General features: G+C 40.6%; 1 protein-coding gene across 1 annotated transcript in view; it reads right to left on the reverse strand.

Moving 5' to 3' along the window:
- The window catches only part of FBN2 (fibrillin 2), a gene marked incomplete at both ends in the record, with an annotated part of 253,753 nt that extends 228,747 nt beyond the window's left edge, over positions 1-25,006 (reverse strand). The window contains 5 exons of the mRNA XM_084251943.1: positions 6,363-6,458; positions 15,774-15,869; positions 18,945-19,043; positions 23,843-23,925; positions 24,753-25,006. Coding sequence (XP_084108069.1) covers positions 6,363-6,458; positions 15,774-15,869; positions 18,945-19,043; positions 23,843-23,925; positions 24,753-25,006 — 628 coding nt within the window. The remainder of the gene's footprint in view (positions 1-6,362; positions 6,459-15,773; positions 15,870-18,944; positions 19,044-23,842; positions 23,926-24,752) is intronic.
- Positions 25,007-26,511: the final 1,505 nt, after the last annotated feature.

Genomic DNA, 26,511 nt, shown 5'->3' on the forward strand with positions numbered 1-26,511 from the left:
GCTCCCCTCAGCAGTGCATTTCAGTAGATCTGCCTGTTCTTCTCCCCACTCTGTCTCTGGTGAATCCTCTCATCCCTCACACCTCTGCCCTGGACCCCAGTTCTTGTATGCATAAATAAAAATAAATCTTTAAAAAAAGGAGTTGTATAAATAAAGCATGAGGGTTTAATATCTGTCAACACTCAATCTTATTGCACAGATCTAAACAGAAGAGGCTTTAGTTGAAAAGTAGTCTTGGCCTCTGAGATGAGACCAATCAATGAACTGATATCCTCCCAAATATAAATGCTTATTTTATACATTTAAGCATCTCTGCTCTCAGTCTTAGCACTGTATTTCCCTTTTCTATCACCCTCATTTTCTTTACTTCCTCTCCTTCCACTTCTCACTGTCTGCCTTTTCCCCCTCTCATTTTCCTTCGCGTTCTCAATGCATTCAAGATAAAGATGTCATCTGAGCTGGTGCCAAAAAGTTATGTTCCCACAGATCTTTTGTATTTCTCTGATGCCCATTTAAGGCTAAGTTTAGCTTAGAGAGCACAAGGTTATAAAATGTTCTTAATCGCCTCATGAGTGCAGAAATATGTGTGTGTGCTTGTGTGTGTGAGGGCACACGTGAGTCTGACATCGGTTGATAGTCACTTTCTCTCTTTGTTCTCAGGCTTTCATTCCCGCTAAATCTTCAGAGTGAAGGAAAATGGAGACATTCTATTTATATGAAACAAGTATCAGCTCAATGACTGTGACAGTTGTTAATTAATGACGGGAGTTTAAATAATGTTGGTCAGCAATTTGATCATGATATGCCTTATAATGTCAATATAGGAATTAGTCCAACACTACTGCTTTTCCCATTATCAAGAATTATGTTTTATTTAATTCAAATTAACCTCAGGAAGACTTAACTAATTCTCCTTTAATCAGGAAACAGTTTTGAGTTCTCACATAAATTTGCTCCTACTCCTATTATACTATTTACCCTGTGTATTTCATTTTATGTTTATACATCATTAGTTCTGTTCTTTAAATAAATCATTTATTTCTCATTAACAGGGAACATATATTGTTTGCCTTTGTAATCTGAGTTTCAAGTAGTTAGCTAAATAGTAAGCATTGAACAGATACTTGATAAGCAAACATATAAACAAATTTACTTCAGAACGTTTCACCTTGTAATTTAAAAGGTACAAAGAAATAAAATACCCAAAACACTAGGGAAGAGAGGATATTTCTAAGATTTGGAAATGGGGGCTTTCTAAACATAATACCAAAGGAATAAATCATAAAAAAACCTTTTTAGAGGGAAAGGAGAAGAATATATATAAGACTTAAATTTTCACACACTCAGTGACACAGACGTTACATTTCTAGAGTATTTCCTAAACAAAATCAAGTACATAGATTTATCTACATAGATTTTTATCACTGTATCACTAAAATATAAACCAACAAAACTAAAAGATAACCTGGAAATGACCCTAAACGTCAACTAGGAGGAAATACAATAATGGGAGGCAGCTGTATCAGAATTCTGAGTTTGAGATATTGAATCAAACTGTTTACTGTCCTGTCCTATTTTCAATGCTACCATAAGATTGACCAAGGCAAAGGTTCCTCCTGTGAGATTCAGAAAATAGCTTTACAAACATTATGTGATCGTACAGAATGTAAAGTCCTGTAAATTTCTGTTCATCCACCCACATTTCTGGAGGTAGAGTAACTATAACAGCTGTTCATCCTTCTCAAACCTTATCTAGATTCTTTTTTTTTTTAAGATTTTTAAATTTTTTTTGTACAAGAACTGGGGTACAGGCCAGAGGTGTGGGAGGGTGAGACGATTCACCAGACAGAGCGGGAAGCAGAACCGGCAGATGGACAGAAAACACTGCTGAGGAGAGCAAACGGCGAGACAGGAGAGGTCTGCCTCGCCATGTGGGATTCTTCCTGACCGGCTGGGAATTGAACCCGCGCTGAAGAGGCTGCAGACAGCCTCACAGCGCTGCGCTCAACCCGCAGGTGGGGAGGCCCACTTTTTCTAGATTCTAAGAACAAGAGTGGAGACTGGCAAATCTGGGGTTTCCTGAATTGGGAGCGTCATATAGACCAGCCCTCACTGTAAAGTGCAGTGCAATTGTTATATTCTATTACATAATAAGATGTATTTCATAACACAAAAGAGCAGGATATAAGTACATTTCATGAATCAGAAGAGTAGAATCTAGTAAGAAAGTAAAGGTCCGATCTCTGTGATCTTAAGATGTGTAGTAGAATAAAACAACTCAAAGTATATCCTCCGAAAAGTTAAAAGTAACTCAATCCGATTGGAACAATTATGAGTAATTGTATTTTCTTGTTTCATTTTCTAAATTATTTCAAAATGAATGTATTACTTTTAAGTAAGGACATTATAATGGAAAGAATTTATTCTGAAAACTACTACTTATTCACTTCTTGGAAGTATCCAATCCACTGTGTATAGAATTCTGTACAACAGCACCTTTTTTTCTCCCCATGTTCCACTGTATTCCTGGTTAGACTATTAACTTGCTATGTTACGTGAATGTGCATAAGTTGAAACAAGCCTAACGTGCACATTTGATAAATCTAAGACCATGGAGTTAACATTGATTAATGAGTGTATGAGATCTTTCTGAACATACTTGGGTCTGGTCTATATGATGATCCCAATTCAGGAAACCCCAGATTTCCCAGTCTCCACTCTTGTTCTTAGAATCTAGATAAGGTTTTGAAGGATGAACAGCTGTCACATTTACTTTACCTCCAGAAATGTGGGTGGATGAACAAAAATTTACAGGACTCAAGAATTTATAATTACATTGTAAGTTGCCATTATATAAACTTGAGTGGCAGATTGTAATTGACTTCTTTTAGAGAACTATTCATCAGTTATTATATTCAACCATAAAGGATCTGCTACACATCTATTAAATACTTAGCTTGGGAAGGAGCATAAAAATGCAGAGTTTATACCAGGACTCTGACAATGAAACACGAAGATGGGTTGAATCAATGAATGAGGTAGTACCCCGTGAATGGAGGTATTTAAGCAGCAGTTGAGTGACTCCTTTTCAGCACATGTTTAGATTTTAAGTTCATGTATTATTTCCTATAACTGGATGAGTTTATGAAAATTACCCTGGTGAGAGATTCATCCACTTTTCATTTTACAAAGAGCTTAAAATATGAGATTTATAAACGTTAACATTTACAACTTGATCTCATAATTTCTTTTTGATGCAAGTTTAGGTTAACAGGTTTTTTTCTTAAAAACATCCATAGATTAAAAAATAAATCTCTAATCCTCCTTGTTAAAGTACCATTTTACTGAAAAACATACATTCTGAATGAAGTTATTAAGCATAAAAGTATTTAAAAATTTACAAAATTTACACTTTTATAAGAAAATGATGCATAGAAACAATTGTAGCAGTAATTTATGCATAATTTAAGAGTCTAGAATATATTTCTAACAGATGGTCCTTACATAACCTTCAAGGAAAATTCAATTATGACATAAGGTTTCATCACTAAGTTAAAAAATTTGAAAAGGGTTTGGAGCAGGCATATCTGTGATCAAGTAATCAATGTATTTTGCCCAGATAGATTCCTCCCTTTCCAGTTTCTACTGACATATAATAAGATACATTTAAAGTGTTAGGGGGAAAATCCACTAAATCTTTATATAATGCTGATTTAATTTCTATGTATTCTCATGCATATATTGAGCGCAGTATTTATCCTTTTTCAAATGACATCTGTTTGGAGAGAGGAGCAACAGAATTCACTTCCTTTATCTGTGCTGGATATAGCTGAGCTGTCCACATTTTGCAATCAGTATTGGACACAACAACATTTATTTTTTTAATGCTAAGTATAAAAGGTCATTGTACATATCAGAGGAGTGAGAAGAGAACTCAAAGAGGTTCCAGCTTACCAAACCACCAAGACACAAGTTAAATACCATAATCGTGCCAGCCATTAGTTACCACTCAGTCTCTTGTCTCCAATCCGGAAACCGGTCTGCCAGAAGCCCAGATAGCAAGAAAAGCAGCAATGTTTTATCACTCCACTGACCCCAAGAGACCAATTTAAAGGGAAATTAAATGTGTTCTACATTAAGGAGGAAACATATCCTTAATTTTATAAGTACTTTTTAAGAGAACAAAGAAAATGAAATTTGAAATTCAATAATGGAAAAAGACAATACAAACTTTGAGTGTTAATAGGGCACTTGAGCCCATTCACTAACTTCAACAGAAGTTATTCATCTTGTATCTTACATGCAGTCAATGTTTTTTTAGAAAAATTATAAATTGTTTGCAGTAGGATTAGCTATTATATATTTAAAAATATTGAAAATATATTTTAAAAGTGTTGAAGTTCATGATTATAATCTGGGAAAGGAAATTACTAACTTCTTTGGAAGAAATGAAGTTTTGGAACTTCCATCTGAAGGACAGAAATTTGAAGGATTTTTAAGAAACAAACGCACATTTTAAAATATATTCAAGTCAATTCGTTAATTAATGTAATTTCTTTTAAAAACATGCTACTGTACATGTGAAATATATATACGTCTTTATTGAATTCCCATAAATTTAGTAAGGACTAACAAATCTAATGAATGAATAACTGTTGAGGAACAGTGATGTAATACCTGGAAGCCTCTAAATTGAAACTACCCAGTTCCTTTGCCAGTTAGGAATTGAACTTGAAATATGCTTCAGGATGAAAGACTGCAAAGTTTACATGATTTTCAGAAAAAAATGAACATCAGTTCCACCAATTATAATTATGTTTGAAATTTTTTTATTTAACTATTTTCTATTCTATGGGGTTTAAATAAACCAAACACCACCTAGGAAATTTGTTATTCCATTCTAACAAAGCATCTTTTTAGACTAACATATCATAAGCAATTTTTATTCTCAAAATAACATCTGGACAAATTTAAATTTATCCTAAATATAACCAGGAACTCTGTCATTTGTGGAATGTACTTCAGGCCCAAAAATCTCAGTTACCTTAGGTATAATATAAATATCTTGAGGTATATGTATACAGAAAAACATATGCTTAAAAAGCTACATATATTTTACTTTTTCAACTTCACCATAAAATTCTAATTTCTCACTTTGTTCTCAAGATTTAGCCAGAATACCAAGGTGAAGTTTTTGTCAGGGTAATGAAAACAATTTTTAAAATATGAGGTTTCTTTGTAACCCAAAGCCTCCACACAAATATATATCAACACCACTATTTGTAATATTTTAATAACATAGCTTCATATACTCTAAAGTTTCACAACAAAGAAAGTGCTATATAACTTTTGATGCTATGACAAAACCTGGGAAAATAAATTAAGGTGGTACTAACTTATGAAAGATTATGTAACATTGCTTTCACCTTAAGCTTAGTTTTATTCTTATAGTTTAGTACTCAGTGGTTATTGATCTCCTTTTATAATATGTAACTTCTTTGCTATGCCACTAGCAACCATCTGCTATTAGGCCATCATTAATACTTTCTGCTACCCACCAGAACCTCTGAGATCAGATACAAAACTATCCCTCCCGTGTGACTATGGGGAAACTTACACCATCCTTTTCCCAATGACAGAGTCTGATACATATATGTCAAACACATTAATACCATCTGCCTTGCCACAGACTGGTTCAAAAACTCAGCCATCAGCATATGAATTATTTCTAAAGGCTAATAGTGACCCATGGTTAAAAAAAGAGATTTTTCTCTCTCTAGATGTGAACAAAAAAGCATGCTGCCTCAGTTACTGCTGGCAGTCTCTTATAATTACAAAGAACTCCAAAGTAGGAAGAAACTGACATACCAAGGAAAGCAGGGCAAAGGAGAGAGTAACAAAATGAAAGACCTGATCATATCCTAACTGAAGTCTACTAGCTCTGGACTTTTTATTATGTCTTGTGATGTATTTTCTTAACGGTTAGGGCAATTTATGTCAATCTTTATTGGTTTGCAGTCAAGAAAATTCTGATTTTATTTTTTAAATAGAGGCAGCACTCCCAACTGTGACTCCAAATTGAATTAAGCACAGTGTTGGATTTTCCCATCAGTCACTCACTCAAAACTACCCAAGAACCATCACCCCCGAGCTGGCTTTCTGTACTGAGGTCACTGATGGAAAAAGTGGACACTTCTATTACTAGCTGTACCTGAAGATCTTATGATTCAAGTTATATAGGCATAATCAAAGAGAAATGGACATACTATTCTATTAGAATTTTAGTTAGCTAAGAAAAAATTAAGTAGTTTTGGCAATAAAGTAGACTCTCCAAAGGGAGGTTCTAATTTCACTCTTCTTACCTCTTTCACACTGTGGACCAGTGAATCCATACACACAAGCACAGCGGTTGGGTCCAATACAACGTCCCCCATTCTGACAACCATTTTCGCAGACAGCTGTATACAAACACAGCAAGAAATTCATTATAAAGTAAATCCCTAAGTATAATACAGTACAGCAGAGATGCAGTCAATAACAGATCTCATCTCTAAAATGCAAGTTACACTTCACATTTTACATCTAAATAAGTACATTTAGGAGTATTGAGACAAAAGCCTACCTGATCATGTAAGCCACATTGTTTATTTATACAAGAACTGGGGTACAGGCCAGATGGGCAGGAGGGTGAGAGGATTCACCAGAGACAGAGCGGGGAACAGAACAGGCAGACTGATGAAATACACTGCTGAGGGGAGCAGTGGGCAAGACAGGAGAGGTCTGCTGCATCATATGGGATTCTTGCAGGCCAGCCAGGATTGAACCCACGCTGCAAAGGCTGTAGACAGCTTCACGTGCAGCACTCAAACGCCTGCGCCACCAGGGAGGCCCAAGTAAGTCATATTGTTAAGCAAACATTTGGTAACAGTTCTTTTTTTGAATTGGAGTCACAAGCAGACTGGCTCTGATGCTCACTTAGTTGGAATCTAGCTATTCAATCCTCCATTTCAGTTTTATTAACTCTATTATCTATATTCATGCATAAGAAGGTAATTATAACATGGAGAAATATAGAAAAAGGAAGCAGGCTATAGGTAGAAGAGGAAAAGTAAAAAAAGGTGAGTGAAAATTCTATGGGGGGCCTCCCTGGTGGCGCAGCAGTTGAGCGCTGGGTTGCAAAGCTGCCCGCAGCCTCTGCAGCGCCGGTTTGATCCCCGGCTGCTCCCGGGCCCCTGGAGGAGGGTCCCACATGGCACGCAGACCTGTCCTGCCGCCCGCTGCTCCCCTCAGCAGTGTACTTTGGTCCTTCTGCCTGCTCTGCTCCCCGCTCTGGCTCTGGTGAATTCTCTCACCCTCCCGCGCTTCTGACTGTACCAAGTGCTTGTATAAATAAATAAACAAATAAAACTTTAAAAAAAAAAAAAGAAAGAAAATTCTATGGGAACTACCCCTGGGGTGGGGGGAAGCAAACATTATTGAAAAATAAATAATTATGGGGCCTCGCCGGTGGCGCAGCGGTTGAGCGCTGGGTTGAGAAGCTGCCCGCGGTCTCTGGCGGTGCCGGTTAGATCCCCAGCTGCTCCCTGGCCACCGGAGGAGGGTCCCACATGGCGCGCAGACCTCTCCTGCCGCCCACTGCTCCCCTCAGCAGTGTGCTTCGGTCCTTCTGCCTGCTCTGCTCCCCGCTCTGGCTCTGGTGAATTCTCTCACCCTCCCGTGCTTCTGACTGTACCCAGTGCATGTACAAACAAACAAATAAATAAATAAATAAAAATACATGCCTTTTAAAAAAATAAATAAATAAATATGTAAAAATATATAAATAAAAAATTTAAAAAATGAAATTAAAAAATAAAGAGGATATGACAATAAAGGGGAAAATAATCAGAGAAGGGCCTCCCCGGTGGCGCAGTGGTTGAACGCTGGGTTGCGAAGCTGCCCGCTGCCTCTGCAGCGCCGGTTCGATCCCCGGCTGCTCCCCGGCCACCAGAGGAGGGTCCCACATGGCGCGCAGACCTCTCCTGCCGCCCACTGCGCCCCTCAGCAGTGTACTTCAGTCCTTCTGCCTGCTCTGCTCCCTGCTCTGGCTCTGGTGAATTCTTTCACCCTCCCGTGCTTCTGACTGTACCCAGTGCTTGTATAAATAAATAAAATAAATCTTTTTTTAATTAATAAATTGTATTTTTAAATAAAATAAATCTTTAAAAAAAAATAAAATAATCAGAGAAGAGGAAGTTTTAAAAAGGGGATGAACAGGAAAGGGAAAAACTAACATGAAAAATGGATGGAGAAATACCATCAATTCAGCAGTAAAATACTCAGAGAAAAAGCCAATATTAGAGAGTATATTCAGGTTATGGAAGGAAATAATGGGGAGAAACTAGCTAGCGATATCAGTACATCATTTCATATAAAATAAACCCACAGTCCAAAAGTCTTAAGTAATGATGATATACTTATGCAGTATACACTCTCTTTGGCTACTTTATACTTGTGATGAGGCAGGCCAGGATTAGAAGTTGGGTTGGTTCTGAAGAAGCCAGTGAGCCACATGTAAACCTAAGTAATAGTCCTCCCCCCACCACCCGCCCTCAGTGTAACTCAGCTCAGCAGGAAGAGTCTGCAACAGCAAGTCTCCTAAAGGAAGCAAACTATGTGTCCATCAGTCAATGAATGGACAAAGAAAATGTGATAGAAAAGGACTATCATTGGACATAAAAATGAAGGAAATCTCTCATTTGTGATGACATGGATGGATCTTGAGAGCATTATGCTGAATGAAATAAGTCAGACACAGAGAGAGAAACATTGTATGATCTCACTTGTATTTGGAAAAAAACAAAACAGAACCAAGATCATAGACACAGAGAAGAGACTGGTGGTTGCCAGAGGCAAGAAGTGGAGGGTGGGTGTAATAAGTGAAGGGGGCCAAAAGGTATAAACTTAGTTATAAAATAAATAAATCAGGGATGTACAACCTGGTAACTATAGTTAATAATATTGTATCTGGGAGGCAGTGGGGGAGAAGTAAAAACAAAGAGGGAAGGAAGCACAATGTACAAGGGTGGTGGACTATGGGTGATTTGGTGGTGGGTGCACTATGGTGGTGGTAACTTATGGTGATATTCCAAATAATACCCCAAATAAAAATCAATATCCAAAATTAGAAAAAAATATTGCATTGCATATTTGAAAGGTGTCAAAAAAGTGGATCTTAAAAGTTGTCATTCTAAGAAAAAAAATGTGCAAATACGTACAGAGCTGAATATTATTTAGACTGGTTGTGGTGATCATTTCACAATATATACAAATAGTGAATCATTATGCTATACACCTGCAACTAATATTATGTTGTATGTCAATTATACCTTAAAAAAATAGTAAGTTGAAAGTTTCCTGAATGATCACTATTCAGAATTCTAGAAAAGTAAGGATTCCTGAAAACCATAGTGATGACAGCTAAATTCAAGACTCCTATCTTCTAATATACCAAAACTAAGAGTGAATCTTCCAACCCACCCACTCTGCTGAACAGAGACAAATAAACTCTGTCTTCACAGATGAAAAAGAGGATTATAGTCTACAACCTATGCCCCCAAAACAGAATTTAGGACATGAAGGGGAGGTGAGGGAACAAAGCACATTTATGTGCATTTCAAATTAGGACCTATCAGAAGTAGGAAACTCAGTAAATAAATCTGGTATCTAGAGATGCAATAACGCTGCCATTTCCCTACCAAGAATATGGAATTGTATTAATGATCAACATCCAGAAAGTCAACTATTCTGCTGGCAGTAGCAAGACCAAAACATATTTTGTGCTAAGAGGTGTCTTTCTCTTAAAGCATCACTACTGCCAGTGGTCTTAAAATGCTTCGTCTGCATCAGGCTTTGCTCAAAGGCAGAGTTCTGTGTGCATCTGCCTAGGACCCAAAATTTTCTGCTCCTTCACTTGTCCCCAGCTATGTTCTACAGAGCATTTCCAACTCATCGTTTTTGAAACAGGATTTGGGCAGAAAATTAGATGAATAAATGTAGAGGATAAAAGAAAAGGAATAAAGTTCATGAGAAGCGTGAGAAAGCAGGGGGTGGACAGGACCCTGGAAGAAAACAAAAAGCTGTCAGAGAAGTCTAAGTAGTGTGTAATTCCACAGAAACAACTGCCAGAATTTGAAGAGTTCAATTGTTAAAACATTGTACTGCAAAAGGGTAACACTCATCTCATGTAATTAATTGCAACACAAGGATTTTTTTTAAATATTATTAAGACATAAGAAATGTGAACGAAATTCACTTTCTGGGACATATTCTCTCATTACACATGTGCTAGCCTTTAAGATGAGCATGGGGAAAAGTAATCAGGACGGACACTGAGCTTCCAACTCCCAGGAAAAAGAGAACTGTATAAACCTCAAGATGCTCCAAGAAAGGGTTCATTCAGCACAAAGTAAATTTACCCTAATTTGTCTAGATTAGACTGCCTCACTTTTCTCTAAACGTTGTTTTGTTATAGAAAACATTGTTACTGTTCATAAATTTTTAATGTTAGCATGCAATATGGTTTTACTGTTATTTTTTTTTAAATATCTTTTTTTTTAAAGATTTATTTATTTATCCATTCATTTATTTAATTATACAAGCACTGGGCACAGTCAGAAGTGTGGGAGGGTGAGAGAATTCACCAGAGCCAGAGCGGGGAGCAGAGCAGGCAGAAGGACAGAAGCACACTGCTGAGGGGAGCAGCGGGCGGCAGGAGAGGTCTGCTCGCCATGTAGGACCCTCCTCCGGTGGCCGGGGAGCAGCCGGGGATCGAACCGGCGCTGCAGAGGCTGCGGGCAGCTTTGCAACCCAGCGCTCAACCGCTGCGCCACTGGGGAAGGCCCTGGTTTTACTGTTATTTTAAATGCATTAAATAATTAAAAAATTTCTCAATTTCAATTTTTATTGATGTTATGCAAAATACTATTAGATGTAAGCTATTTAGGCAAAAGATCTTTGATATCTCAATTTTTCAAAGAGAAAAGGGGTCCGGTGAACAAAAAGAATGGGAACCCAATACAGTCAACTTCTTATACCCCTGGTTCTCAGATGAACATAGCTTTTCCAGGACTGTGACCAGAGTTTGTTTGCCTTTGTATTCCCATCATATATTCCAGCATTTGATATGCTGCAAATTCTTTTTTTTTAAAGATTTATTTATTTATTTATACAAGCACTAGGTACAGTCAGAAACATGGGAGGGTGAGAGAATTCATTAGAGCCAGAGCAGGGAGCAAAACAGGCAGACTGACGAAATACACTGCTGAGGGGAGCAGTGGGCTTAGCAGGAGCAGCTGTCGCGCCCTGTGGGCCCCTCGCCAGCCACCGGGGATCGAACTGGCGCTGCAGAGGCTGCGGGCAGCTTCCCAGCCCAGCGCTCAACTGCTGCACCACTGGGGAGGCCCAATGCAAATTCTAAAACAAGTCAAAATTTCTCAGCATTTCTCACTCTCCTTGGGGACACGGAATGAAGCAGTGAACAGATAACTCCTAATCAAATCCTAATTACATCTTATTTCTGACTTTCAGCTTCCCTGCCTATAAAATAGCGAAATAAATAAAATGATGCAGAAAACAAAGTGATGCAGTGGCTACCCTTAAATTCAGTTTTCTTTTATGCTACCTGTGGTTGTATGAAAAGCAAAGCTTGCTTTACAGCTTCCAGAGTTTAAGGTGAAGAGTAACAGCAAAGGAAGTAAAGCAGCAATACAGATAAATGTGGAACCAAAAAAATGAAAGAAGTAATTTCCTATTTCTCAATGAGCTATGAAACATTTTATAAAATAGCATTTCTGGTAATAAAAGATAATGGAAACAAAAATTTACATTTCAATTGGAGGTGGAAAGAAACTTGAGTATGCCCAAATTTCCAGCACGGAAAGAATGCTGACCACCCAGGAGTAAAAAAAAATGCTGACACCTGGTATGGGATGAAGCAAAAGGCAGGAGAGAAAAAGACAAAGTATAAAAAGGAAAATGAGCTGGTTTCTGCACTGCCTACCACAATCTGAGAAGGAGGGGAAAGTGAACCCTGTTCTACAGTCCTCAGCCCGTGAAAAAAAACAATTGACTGCATATGGCAAAAGTCTGAATAACTTATTCAGCAAATGTTTACTGAGCACCTATGACAGGTATATATTTTTATTAGATCCCTGTATCACTCAACAGAGGTATGGACACTTGGACATAAGTCAAATTTGAAATTATTGTTATTTCCATATAAATAATTTAGATATAATAACATGATTAACTATGTTAAGATGCTAGCAGAGAAGAAACAAAAGCCTATTATTTTGACACAGGACAATATAAATCTTTACCACTAGTGCTACCTCCTTCCTTTGTCATCCAAGACACTGACCTCTCTCAGTCTCCGCCCTGTTCTGTTATCTACTCTTTCTCACTCTTCCTTGCTGGCTTCTTATCCTCTTCACCATCTTAAAATGTTGAGCTGAATCAGGGCTCTGTTTCAACCCATTTCTCTTCTCTATCTGTATAACTTCTTAATAATCTTCCTCAAGGCCTATGATTTAAATACATAAAATTTCAATCTATAGGCTCCCAAACTCCTATCTCTTCCTCTGTCCTTTCTCCTAAAATCTTAGTTGATAGCTCACTCCACTTGGAGGTCTAACATACTTCTTTAACTATCAGCTCCCAAGCAGAACTCCTGATGTCCCATGTTCTCAGCAGCACCCTAACCCTTAGTCTAACCCACTCCCTCTCCGTCTTCACCATACCAGGAAATGACACCCCCATTTAGCCTGGAACACCACAAAAATCTTGTTATTGTCACTATGGATCTGTTTTTCTTTTTTTACATCCACCTCACCCAGTCCATCAGCACATATTTCCTTCCACAGATTCTACTTCCAAATGCAGGCTTAATCCAAGCACTCACCACATTCTCAGTTACCACAGCTCAAACATCACCCATCTCTGCAGCAGCCTCCTGAAGGACCTGTTTGCTTTTTTTCTTGACCTTTCTAAAATCGAATTTCAACATAGTAGCCAGAGAGATTTTGATTTTTTTAAGGTTAATCAGATCATATCACTCCACTGTTCAAAATGACCCAGTGGCTTCCCCTAACATTTATAGTCCAAATTTCTTTCCTTGGTCTATTAGATCCTGCACCTCCATTTCTGAACTCACCTCCTACCATTACCATTACTCTCCTTTTCTCCAGCTGCATGGGTCCTCTTGTAGCTAGAGAAAACATGAAGTCTGTATTCTCCAACATTCCCTCTGTCTAGTACACTCTCCATTGCACTAAGCACAGATACAGGCCTGTCTTCAAGGTTACCCTCTGAGAGATCCCCAATGTAAAAACAATAGAGCTAATCCTGACCCAGTCTCTCTCACTTCCTTACTTTGCTTTTTTTCTTTTGGGATTTCTCATTACCTACATTTGTATTAGGTATTTACCTTTCACTTACTTGTTAATTGTCTTCCCCAGCAGAAAATATAAACTCTAGGAGGCCAGGACAACCCCTTGTGTATTCTTGGATGCGCTTCTATCACCTTGCATAGTGTGAAGCTCACAGTTATTACTCAATAAACACTGGTCAACGAAATGAGAGAGTGCTTTAATATTTCTAGAAAAGCATCTAAGCAATTTAAATGTTGTTTAGAATTCTAATCTTAACAAACACACTTGGAGGACTTTTCTGGAATCTAAAGCTGAAAATCATTACTTTAGCTTTTTATTCTCCAATGTTACTTTCTCTCGATAAACAACAATTCAGAAAGTGTCTTCCTTAAACTATCTATGGTGCTGATATATATGAGTTATCATACTTACACTTTTGATTTGTTGAGTAATGAATTTTGCCGGTTATATAGTTTTCTTACACTATGTTCTAGTACCGCTAAGATAAAGGTTAGACAGAGTGGTTTCATCCCAAGAAACTACCTAGAGAACAGATTTTCAGGGGTGTGATGCTCTTCCTATGCAATGTTTTTCACTTTCCCCTGACAGAAAATTCTGAAGACATCAAAATGGTTTGACACTGGGGCAGGAGAACATAAAAGCGCCTCCTCCAGAAAGGAAATGACTTTGTACCCCCTCACTGCTCAATTCTGCCTGAGAGCAGGGAAGGGACACACCTACCAGTGCTCTTTCTGAAGGTCAGGTAAATAAAGACACATACACCTACATCCTAGATAGGTACAACAGGCTACTTGTACCCATGTTCATAATAGACTTTCTCCTTTTTATGATTATAAACTGGAGTCAACTGTATAAGATTTGGGGGAAAAATGAGTGTATGAAGAAAATAGAAATCATCCATGAAAAACTAAACTTTGCTAAAGTTTATGTTCCACAGTTGTCAAGTTCTTTCCCACTTTTCCCTCGCCAACCCTCACCTAAAAGAGTTATTAAATTGACATCTCCTATTTTTGCTAGAATACTTATCTCAGCAGATGAATGGTGGTCAATGGTTGTACAACAGAAAAGGTACTTAGTGCCAATGAACTGCATGCATACTTACAAATGGTGAAAAAAGGTAAGCTTAAAGTTATATATAGTAACACTATTAGAAAAACTTAAACTGCAAAGAAAATAAAATGAGGCTAATTGAAACCAGGCTATATACCATTGCACACCTGAGACAGTCTTTCTGCGTTAAAAAGGGAACTGGGCAATTCATAAAGAGGCCTTGAAGAGGAGCAGCAAACCTAGACACTGAACCTGATGAAAAACAAAGGAATTAAAAATAGAGACTCGGGCCTCCCCGGTGGCGCAGCGGTTGAGCACTGAGCTACGAAGCTGCCTGTGGGCTCTGCAGCGCCGGTTTGATCCCCCGCCGGTGGCGAGGGTTCCACACAGCACGCAGACCTCTCCTGCTGTGTCTGCTGCTCCCCTCAGCAGTGTATTTTGTCAGTCTGCCTGTTCTGCTCCCCCGCTCTGGTTCTGGTGAATTCTCTCACCCTCCTGCGCTTCTGACTGTACCCAGTGCTTGTATAAATAGATAAATAAATCTTTTTTAATAAATAAATAAATAAAGAGACTTCCTTACTTGGTAGGATTCAGCTTTCTTTAATGTGTCATGTCCTTAAACTCATCCATACTTAAAAATATGGGGATTCCCATAAAAGTCCAACTGTTTGGGAAACACTGACCTAAAGTATTCCCCAGTGATATACCACCTTCCAGCAGCTACAATGCCAACAGTGTTGCCAAAGCTTTTTCTTCATGAGCATAGGACAGTCTCCAGAGAATGAAGGTAAGAGCTTTGTTGGCTTAAAGCTCCCTCTTACACAACAAAATCTGATTTTAAAAAAATTCATTCCATTGCCTTGTTGCACTGTTGCACTAAATAATTAAATATATTTGAGCGTAGGACAATGCATAGGGTGGCTCTACTAGGCTTAATTTTGGTATGTTCTGAAGATGGAGTGAGATCACAGGGAACTTTACCAATTTTTTTTTTCAAAAAGGTATACCTGTTCTTTAGAACTAGATAAAAGAAAAACAAGTAAATGTTCACTTATGATATGTGTAAAAATGGATACACTAATGGTATTACTCAACATCTATACTCTAAAGCACAGAAATTCTGAACGAATTAAAAAATATCTTATAGGACAAAGTTAAAAATCCAATTGTAAAATAGGACTTAAAATAATATTATTTTTTAAGGATCATAGGATTACACGACTTTAAGACAGTATGAAATACCCACAACATCAAATAATTCTAGCAAATTAAGTCCATCTCAATGTTCCTTACGTTGTCCACAGTAAGTTCCAATATATCCTTTCTGGCACTGGCAGTGGTCATCTGCACAGGTCCCACCATTCATGCATCTAACACTGCACTGCTGAACTGCAAAGAACAAAAAATATAAATATATCAATCACCAAAATTACAGCATGCTTGAAATTTAAAAAGCTAAATAAAATATCTAAGTCAATGACAAATACATTCTATAGAAGTAAATGTTATGACCATATTATGTGTCACATGACACACATGAACAAATCTGTCATAAAACATTGTATTCAGAATGTGTTTAAAATATATTGTACTTTATGTGTTAAAGGAAATAAATATGGGGTAACTAGCAGTATGCTTTCTAGGCTACAGGAGGCACTGGCATATCCATTCAGAATGGAGATGTTGAATGTCTGTCATATGTGTCTAGCGTCTGGCAAGTATGATGGATGGGCTTACTGTCCACCTCGTGGAGCTTATATTCCCATAGAGAGACAGTTTACACACAAGTAAACAAATCCAGGAGTATCATTTTGTATAGTGATGAATATTCTGTAGGAAATAGGTATAAAGGAAAATAGCTTACGTCAAAGTGGAATTGACACAGAGCCAGACAAGACCAAATCTGACACAACATGTAAGCTGAGTTCTAAATGGGAAAGAATGAGCCAGGCAAGGGTAGTAATAGGAAGAAACTTCACAGAGATTAGAGTTAGTAAATACAAAGACCTTACGATGGTAGAGGGTTTCCTCTTTAAATAAATGATCCACATGGTTATAAAAAGGCAGACTGGGAAGAGGTGCTCTTGCACAAGGAGGCAGAAGCCAACCAAATAAATACACAGTCTTCTCAGCCACAGAAGAGTTTGCATTATATCTTGCATGCAAAAGAGAGTCATTGGAAGGATATAAATAAAACATGGAAGTTACGAGATTTGTCTTTTTAAAAAATTAGGTGTTCTGCAAAGAAGAGAGCTGAAAAGGACAAGAATAGAAGCTGAGGAACATATCAGAATATTATTACAATAGTTTAGGTGATTAATGAGGGTAGTGTGAACCACATGATACCACTGGAAATGGAAAGGAAAGGATGGATTTGAAATATATTTTCCACTAGAACCTACAGTTCTTGTCAAAAGAGTTGATGTGACAGAAAGAGAAAAAGTTGCTTAAGCACTGGGTGGATGACAGTGTCATTAGCTAAAGCAAGAGGAAAGATGGAGGAAACAGACAGTGGCCAGCAATAAAGTAACAGCTTCATCTTGGTCATGCAACCAAGTTTCAGATGCTCACTGTGCATATAATATATACTACTGAATAGAAATGTGGACTAGGAAATGGAACATGTGAATGTGAAGTTCAGTGGAGGGATCAACTCTAGAGAGAAGTTATCAACAAACTGATATTAATTGTGGGCATATACACATAAATAAGTTTACCCAGTAAGAACGTAACTCTTGTGAATACCAAACTCTGAAAGGAAAACTAATGGAGAAGATACAAAAAGGAGATTAAAAATAATCAAGAAAAGGGACATCTGGGTTGGTGCTATCACACAGGTGAAGGGAGAAAAAAGCAACTCAAAAAGTGAGTGGTTAATGGTGCTTAAATACTTTAGAACAAGAAGAGGATTGGAAAGGACAGAAAAATTTCTGATGAAAAGACAGTGAGCTATTTACTCAGAGTCAAATGAATTCATGGATTCTCTAGTACAATACATACATACCATAAAATAGGGTGGGCCCAGAGGAGGAATGGAAAATTGAATTGTAAAATTCCTTTACGATTGGGCTGAAATCATAAGCAAGAAAACTAAGAGAATAGAATAATGAAGATATGGGCAAGGCAGATGTGGGAAAGCAGTGGGGAAAATTTGCTCTTCAGGATGGTCAACAGAGTCTCTGTGAATTGGTTTTTAAAGACTGGGAAAATAATGTTATTTTCACAGAAAGTGAAACTAGAATTTTAATCAGAAGTTTTATCAGAAAACAATGACATTTGTTGTATGAATCTTGAATCTTAAATTCGTGAACCAGACAGATTATTCTTTATCACCTTGCTTTAGGGAAAATCTGTAGAGGGAAATACTAAAAACAAAAGCTTCACACTAGTTTGAGGAAGACGTAAAACATTTAATTATTGAGCAGTTAAATAAATAAAACCTACTTGTTAGCACCCTGTTATCTTAAATAATAGCCTAAAAGATTAATTTTGACCCACAAAAAACCTACAATGTCCGCTTAGCCCACAATCTTAGTCCACTGTTATAGTGATCTTAGAGTTGGGAATTACTACTTGTAAAGCATCTGTTCAGGACACAGTAAGTATCTGTTGTCTTCCCAATTCTATTCTCCTTTCCCATCAGTTAGCACACAAAATAGAATATAAGATCCCAGAGTTGAATAAAGGCAAGAAAGAGAGCCAAGGGTTTGAATCTATAGCCTTAGGCATCAGAATACATGGATCCAATTCTATATTATCTTGGGCAGGTGACAACCTATATGTGCCTCAATCTTTAGTTCTATAAGAGAAATAGCAATAATAGTTTCTCACAGCATTCATGTGAGGATTCAATAAAATAATACAGTAAAACACTTAAAACAATACTGGCACAGAATAAAACCCAGTAAGTTAAAGCTATTATTCACAAATAATTATTCCTCCACTGAACCAAGGCTCTTAATAAATAGATTCATAGATTCCGGACTACAATTAAATCAATTTTCTTAATGAAAATTATTACCCCATTACCCTCAGTGTGTCAACAACTAAGTCTCCAAAGATTAATAGACTAGCTAGTGAAGAAAATAATCCTGATTTATAGCTTTATTGAAAAGGACACTGAGGGCCTCCCTGGTGGCGCAGCGGTTGAGCGCTGGGTTGCGAAGCTGCCCGCAGCCTCTGCAGCGCCGGTTCGATCCCCGGCTGCTCCCTGGCCACCAGAGGAGGGTCCCACATGGTGCACAGACCTCTCCTGCCGCCCACTGCTCCCCTCAGCAGTGTACTTCGGTCCTTCTGCCTGCTATGCTCCCCGCTCTGGCTCTGGTGAATAATTCTCTCACCCTCCCGCACTTCTGACTGCACCCCGTGCTTGTATAAATAAATAAATCTTTAAAAAAAAAAGGACACTTAATATTTACTCAAAAGCTCAAGATAGTATAGTAAGGCCACATATAAGAAACATACTTGATTTTGATCCACAGGTAGGTGATATTTGGCCACTGGAACAAGTACACATGTTAGGACGGGAACAAAATCCATCTCCACAACTATTTCTACAAATTGCTGCAGAAATACAACAGGGAAGTAAACAGTAAGTAAACAATCAGGTCATAAACTATAGTTTACAAGACAAAAAAGCCATAGATAAAAACAATAAACCTTCAAGAACTAAGATATAAAACATATGATGCATAATGATTAATTTCAGATGTGCAAAACAATATTAATAGTAGGCAGAATAAATTTCACAAGAATCCTTATGATACAGTACATGTATATGAAGTATTTCAAGCTCCATAATCCAAATTCTTTCTCTCTCCTATCACTATAGATTCTTTCCATTCAAAGCAGAGAGTTTATGTGCAGAATCTACCATGAACCTTTTGGTTCTAGGAAGCTGGGAGTGTTGAGGAAACCCAGAGATCATGCATACCCTCAGAAAAGACAGCCTACTCTATAAGGATCTTCCCACGAAACAGAGACTGTGAAATTGGCTGAACTAGAGACTTGAAGCCTTAGCAACTTGGCCAACCCCCAGGGGTTCCTTGCACATTCCTTCTCGGCTGGTATCTGACCTGCCCTATCATCAATCTTTGTTGCCCTTAATAATGCCCCCTCTCCTTCCTCCAGCCTTTCTTGTCCCATATTATCTCCACAACCTAGCCTATTCCTGCTGCTCTCCAGACATTTAGATGGCAGGAAAGTCAAAGCCTCCTGCAGTTGTGACCCTCAAGGTATGAGGGTCATCACAGCAAAGAATGTTTAGCTCACTGACACAGCACATACCATGAGTCCTCAGCATCTTTAGCTGAGTGCCTTCAAGTCGGAAATTGTGCCCATTGGCAAAGTCAGTACATTTGGGAGTTGAGAGTCTTATCTCTCTACATACACACTTGAATTCTCTCTTTTTGTACAAAAGCTATGTGTTTTTATGGTCCATGACTGGATGCATGAAGACAAAAGGAGAGTCTTTGATCAGCCTGTAAGTATATGTGTAAACACTTATGAGTGTGAGTGTCTTTTGCTAAAAAGGGTCCCACAACTCTCAAAGAGATCTGAGACCACTCAGTAATGTAAAGGACATGTTCTATGAAAGTGAATTTAAACTTAATCATCGCTTTTCTTCTCTAAATTGGCATTTGATAGTCATGTAATATGACCGGCATCTCCATTCAACACTCTCTGTAAAGGAAAAAGTCATGAGGTGAAGATAGAAAACTAATTTTAGGCAAGAATATGTCTCTTGCCATGGAGTTGACTATTAACACTTAAAAATGCATTAGAGCTTCTGGCCGTTGACAACTTTCCAATGACAGATGGTCACTTGGGTATTGCCTGATTTCAAAGACCCCTCATGCATAGCAGGCAGATTATTTCATGTAGGCTTAGATGATATCCAAAGTACCTCTGCCCAGCTCCTAAACCCAAAGTAAGGTGTAATGGGTGGAATATTAGTTATCTTCAGACAGAGCCTGTCATGGTCACAGTGCAATGAGTACTCTACATCCAGGAGCCAGCGAGAAGCCATGGTGTGTCAGTCCTTTCCCCACACTCCTCCCTGAATATGGTAGCCTTCACTTACATATCTGTCTTTCCTACAATCTTGAAAACCTTGAGACGCAGATATACCAGCGGGAGAAGAAACATGGTCAGGCGCTGGCACCTCAGTGATGCTGGGAGAAGCTGCACAGTAGTTAAGAGTACATGGTACACAAGAGATGTTATGTGGAGTTGTTCTTCTAGCACTGATCCAGTGCAAGTTTGTGAAGATTCTACAGCTTCTCTGGATTTAGTTTTCTCATTGGTAAAATAAAACAAAGGGATTATACTGGAGAGTGCTGATGACTCTACAGGTATCAAATGCTATGACTGGGAGCCAACCCCTTCCTACTTGTTATTCTGATAATCAAACTACTTTTCATAATAGTTTCAAAAGAAAATTTTTTCCAGGTCTCCCTGTTGGCACAAGGGGTTAAGAAGCAACCTATGAAGCAATCCTAAATCCTCAGTCACTGCAGCACAAGTTCGATCCCCAGCCAGAGAGCTACCCACATGGCACAGCAGACCTCTCCTGACTTGCCCGCTGCTCCCCTCAGCAGTGTATTTCAGACAATCTGCCTGTCTTATTCCTCACTCTGGCTCTGGTGAATCCATTCACCATCCACACCTCTAGCCTGTACCCCAGTTCTTATATGCATAAATAAATAAATCTTCAAAAAATTTAAAAAAAGAAAATTTTTCCATTGCTTCACAGTTTAACAACATTAAAAAATATCACATGAAAAGTGAGAAAATCAATTCCATCCTTTTGGAAACAAATATTTAAAAGCTTGGAAGTACTTCAGTGATTTTTTGCAGACCACAATTAAGAGCAATAACAACAAATCACAAAGACACAAATCAAAATGCACTAGGTTTCCAGTAGTTTCAGAAATATAGTTTTCTTTTAATATTTTCTCATAAAGCCTCATGAAGGCAAAACAGCTCAAAATTCTAAAAGTTGATCATTAATGTCTTCCCGTAGAGAAAGAACCCTAATATATACATGGGTGAGAAAAATGTTTGGTTTTTTGCTTTCTATATGTGTTTTACTTGTTCTTTTTAAAGTTGCAGCAAACCTATTCTTTTGCTAAGTGTTGAAATTCAATAAGTATAACAATATAGCATCAGAATAACCTAGAATAAAAATACTTGATTATTAACTTATAACAGTTTCATTTTGATCATTACTTCCATACATTATTATCCAAAGTGTCAAATAACTGAACTGCTGAATTTAAATATGAAGCACTAAGTTAAAATTTAAGTGAGACCCATATAAGAGAAAATAAATGCATTACATTTTTTTCTCTATTTTGTACACTACTTTAGGTTCTTTGATATCTGAATTACATTTTTAATGTGCTGATAAATATTTTATATGTCTTTTGTCATAACTGTTGTAAATATTCCTTGGACATATAAAGATCATTTCAGAGTTTAAGATTTTATAGATTTATGATACATGTACATTCCAATGTATTTCAAAGGCACCCACTTATTTTGGTAGTAGACATGCGGACTACAACATTTATTTTTACTCTAAAATTTTCAAAGCTGCTGTTCTTCTAAACAAGTAGTGGGCACGATGTTACTCAAAGATCAAAAGTATTTAAAACTGACACTCAGAAGACTATTTATGTGTATATGTATATGTGTGTGTGTGTGTGTGTGTATTTCTACTGCAAATATTCTAGGAGGCTCTGTTCTCTGGAATTCCCATTCCACACTGATCTAATAAAATCTGACTTTACAGATTTTCAACACGTACCATAAACCAATCCCTTCTCCTCGGCTGCTCTCCAACTCAATAATGGCAGTCACATTCATTACATCCAGTGAGTCAGACTTTCCGCAATGCCTAAGTCACTCCGGGTTGGTATGGCAGGTGTGTGGTGAGTGACGTTAGATTTTTCAGGATTCTAGGAACCATGTAAGTTTAAAGCAAAGATGGCAATGCCCTACTGGCCTGAAAGAGTAAATGCACCCTCCATAAATGCCTTACTACATGACTTCTGTGTTGGAGAGAAAAGAGCATAATATCCTTTCTTTTTAATACAAACAAAAGCTTATAATCAGGTGGCTTATTTTAAATATTTCTAGATTACTTTAAAGAACACAGTTTTTCCTATTTTGCTTTGTTAGTAGATTGTAGAAATTTAAAGGAAGAAAAAATAGGAAGGAGCTAGTCTTCCAAACACTTGAGATTTTATTCCTGTTTAAAAACTGCATTGAAATAACATTAAGGATCTATCTCAAACCCACAAAACCAGTAAATATAGAGACAGAGATGCCTCTCTATCCTAATTATCTCTTGGCTAGTGTGGCTTATCCTTTTTCTCTGTTCACAATTGCATAATTATCTTTTCTCTGAAGAATATGGAGGTAAATCTAAAGTCAAGACTGGCTCTAAATGAATGTGCTGTCTATGACTCCTGACTCTCCTCCCAACACGACAAATGTGACTGTGCTATATAAAAACACGGGAGAAGGTCAGTCACACTTCAACTCACAAATTCACAGGCATGTGAAATAAGACATCCTGAAATCCATTGCCATGAGGCTGGTAACTAGTGAATTCTTCAATTAGAAATTGGAAAGCCAAGTATACACTTTGGAAGCTGAATAAAGTAATCAAAACTTTTAAGGTCCATTATGCAAAATCTTTCAAGTTTTCAAACTCACACTTTGGAAATCTACACTAAATACACTAAGAGATCTGGAAACTCTAAATTTAAAAATCTTCTTTAAAAAAAAAAATGCAGCCATTTGGCAGAGTTCTTTCTTTTAAAAATTTTGTTGACCTGGGTCACCTCTAAATCTGTGAGTGCTTCTTTCATATCTATGTTATGTGGCTGTTGAGATGAAACCAAAGTTAATAAAGTGGTTTTGTACTAAGGCCTAAGAAAGTTTGATCTTCCTAAGGCCTAAACCTCAGGCTCAGTCAAAAGCAAGCTCATCTGCATAATCACACTGGGTTCTTATCTAGACTCTTAGGAAAAAGTGGTTTTGAGTTATCCAGGGAATTGCATACTCCCCCTTCAGTTTGTATTAACAGACACAGAAAGATAAAACTTCCAAGAATCTTTGGAAACTTTATTATTGTCCTTCAACGGAGTCTAGAAGTGAATTCTCAAATCTTAAACTGAATGCAAGCCTGCTGCTTCTTCCCCACCATTCAAAAGAAGTTGCATCCTAACTAACAATGTACGTGGCCACAGGATTCTAAAAACAACTGTGTCCAAAGGAGTGTATGCAAGAGCTCTACTCTGACATCCAGTCGGGTGAGCTATCCTAAAGGTCGATTCCATTAAAGGACTTACGGACAATGCATTGGTTTCCTCCAGGGAGCGTCTTCCATCCCGGGCAACAGTAGGAGTGGAACCTGGATCCGCATACGTTGGGCCTGCGACAGACAAGAGAGGTCACACAGACTTAGGGAGGGTTGCACTAACACAGTGGTTTTCGTAAACAAAGCCCTGGGCGAGTAGATTTCAAGACAACAAACCAACCAAAAACTTCACTTCAAATTCTTGGGGCTTGGGACGCAGACATGGAAGTAAATGGGCTAGACGCTGGAATGGGGGAGGCTCAGAAACGTCTGAACATTCCCTTTCATCTGCCCTTCGTGATGCCTTTTTAAAGGGCAAAAAGAGACATAGAAACATATAATTTGTTACTATTCTAGTCTCCAGATTCAGAGAACAAAGAGAACATTCCGTTTCAAAAATCCTTGCCCTGGTCCCCAAATACACCCTTCCTCGATCAACTGATACTTTGGCCCCGACGTGTCGCGGAAGGTGCTTTGGAAGGTGAAGCGCTGGGGGATGACGACTTGAGCGAGCTGTAAATCCCACACAAGTCCTCAAACAAAAGGTTCGGGAGGGGCGCCCCCGACGGTGGGGAGCAGGCAGGCTCCATCAGCCCGAGCGCGAGGTGAACTCCAGGCCGCCTTCTGCCCGAAATTTGGAACCCGTTTCTGCACCGCGGGCTGCGCATACCTTCGTCCAGCTATCCGCACCCGGGGGCGTCCGACCCACCCGCTGCCCAACCACCCGAGGGAGGGCTTTTTGCTGGCTGAGCTGCTGAGGAAAGTGGGGCGGCGCTGCCGGCAGTCTTCGAGGTCTCCTAGTGAAGGGGGCCGCGGTTCTAGCAGCCAGGGCTCCGCTCAGGGAGGGAATGGGGTGGAAAACTGCCAGGCCAAGGTTGCCGGGGTGCTGACTGCCCACCTACCCTCGGAGCACGTCCTGCTGTCCTCGCCTGCGGACGCGGCTGGCTGCCACGGCGCCCTCCTCCCTGTACTCGGGCGCGGAGAATCCACCTTCAGCGCCCAACGCCGCAGGCCGGACCTGTTGCGGCGGGGGCTGGGACCGGGGCGGCTTGGGCAGCTGCGGCTGGGGCTGGCCTGCCGTGCCCTGCGCCCAGAGCGCCACGCAGCCCAGCCACACGAAGTAGGGCTGCAGGCACAGCCGCCGCCGTCTCCCCATCACGGGCGCCGCGAGCGCGCGGACCGTGGTCCGCTGCGTGGGAGTAATCAAAGGCAAAATCCGCGCGGCCCGAAAAAAAGTCAGACTCTACGAAGCCCTTCCTTCGCTCCCGAGACGGTCCTGGACGAGGGCTCCCCGCTCCGGGACTGCGCGCCGCGGGCTCTAGCGCAGCAGGCGGCGAGGCGCGGCGGCTCAGCGGCGGGCAGCCCCGCGCGGTCCACGTTGCATCCCCCGGGCCACTGCCCCGAGCGACTCCAGGACCGCCAGCGGGCGTGGGCGGGAAATTACAAAAGTAACCCGAGCAGCTGCGGCATAAAGTTACAAAGAGAGCGGACCTCAAAAGAAAACTCGGCCTGCAAGCGGTGGCGCGGCGGATCCCCGTGCGCTCTGCGCACAGCCCTTGGCAAGCCGCAAAAGCCACCAGAAAGCAGCCAGCAAGCAAACAAAAGTCGCTCCCCCCTCGACCCCAGAAGAGGAGGGTCTCCTCCTCCCGGCCGGCTCGGAATCCCGCGAGGCGCGGCGCGCTGGCTGCGGCTGCGGAGCCGGGGAAGGTGCGCGGGGCCGCGGCGAGCGGCCGGCGAGGGAGAGGGCGCGGGGCTGGACGCCGGGGAAGACGCGGCGGGCCGGGGCGCGGCGCGGGGGTTTTGAGGCCCGGCGGGGCGCGGGGCGGGCCGGCGGGCGGCGGCTGTCAGTGGGGGCTGGAGCGCGGCCGTCCACACGTGGGGCGCAGTCCCGGCCGAGGGGCCGGCTCAGAGTAGGCGGGGAAAGAGTTAGGGGGCGACGGGGTGGGAGGAACAGGGGACCTAGGGGCTGGGGGAGGGGAAGGAGAAGGAAGGGGGGTAGGGCGAGGAGAGGGGAGAGGACCGAGTTTGGGGGGAAGGGGGTGAGCCGGAGCGGAGGGCTAGGCTGGAAGAGGGGCTTGGAAAGAGGGGTTGGCGAGCCCGGGTGCGAGAGGAAATGAGCGGGGGAGGGGGGCGAGGTTAGGACGAGGGGAGAAGTGGGGACGGAGAGGGAGGGCCGGGCCGGGCCCGGGGGGAGGGGGCCCGGGGGCCGCTGGAGGGGGCGAGGCGCTAGTCGGCGTTGCTTCCCGTCCCCCTCAATTGGCCGCTCGCTCTGTTTTGACTGCCCGTACAAAGCGAGCAGACGACGGGGGAGGGGGCGGTTAGGGACCGGATTTGGGGAAGGAGGCAGCAGCCCCTTCCCTTCCCCCTCCGCCTCCGCCGGGCCGCGGACCCAGGACGAAGGTCTCTAAGCGCGCCCGGCTCGTCGCGACCTGCGGCTGAACTTCCCCACCTGGCGGGACCGCAATGTGGAGGATGAGCACGCGTCCTCCCGCGGGGAGCAGAACCCCGACTCGGGAACGGGGCGGAGGTGGGAGTGGGGGTGGGGGGTCCTGAGCCTGGCAGAGTCGCAGGCACGCGCGGGACTTGGCTGCAACCTCAACTCGAGTAAGCCGGGCCCTCTCCATCGCCCTCCTATCCCCACCTCCCCACCCCAGGCAGCGC

Source organism: Talpa europaea (assembly GCF_964194135.1).
Source record: "Talpa europaea genome assembly, chromosome: 13".
Lineage (NCBI taxonomy): Eukaryota > Metazoa > Chordata > Mammalia > Eulipotyphla > Talpidae > Talpa > Talpa europaea.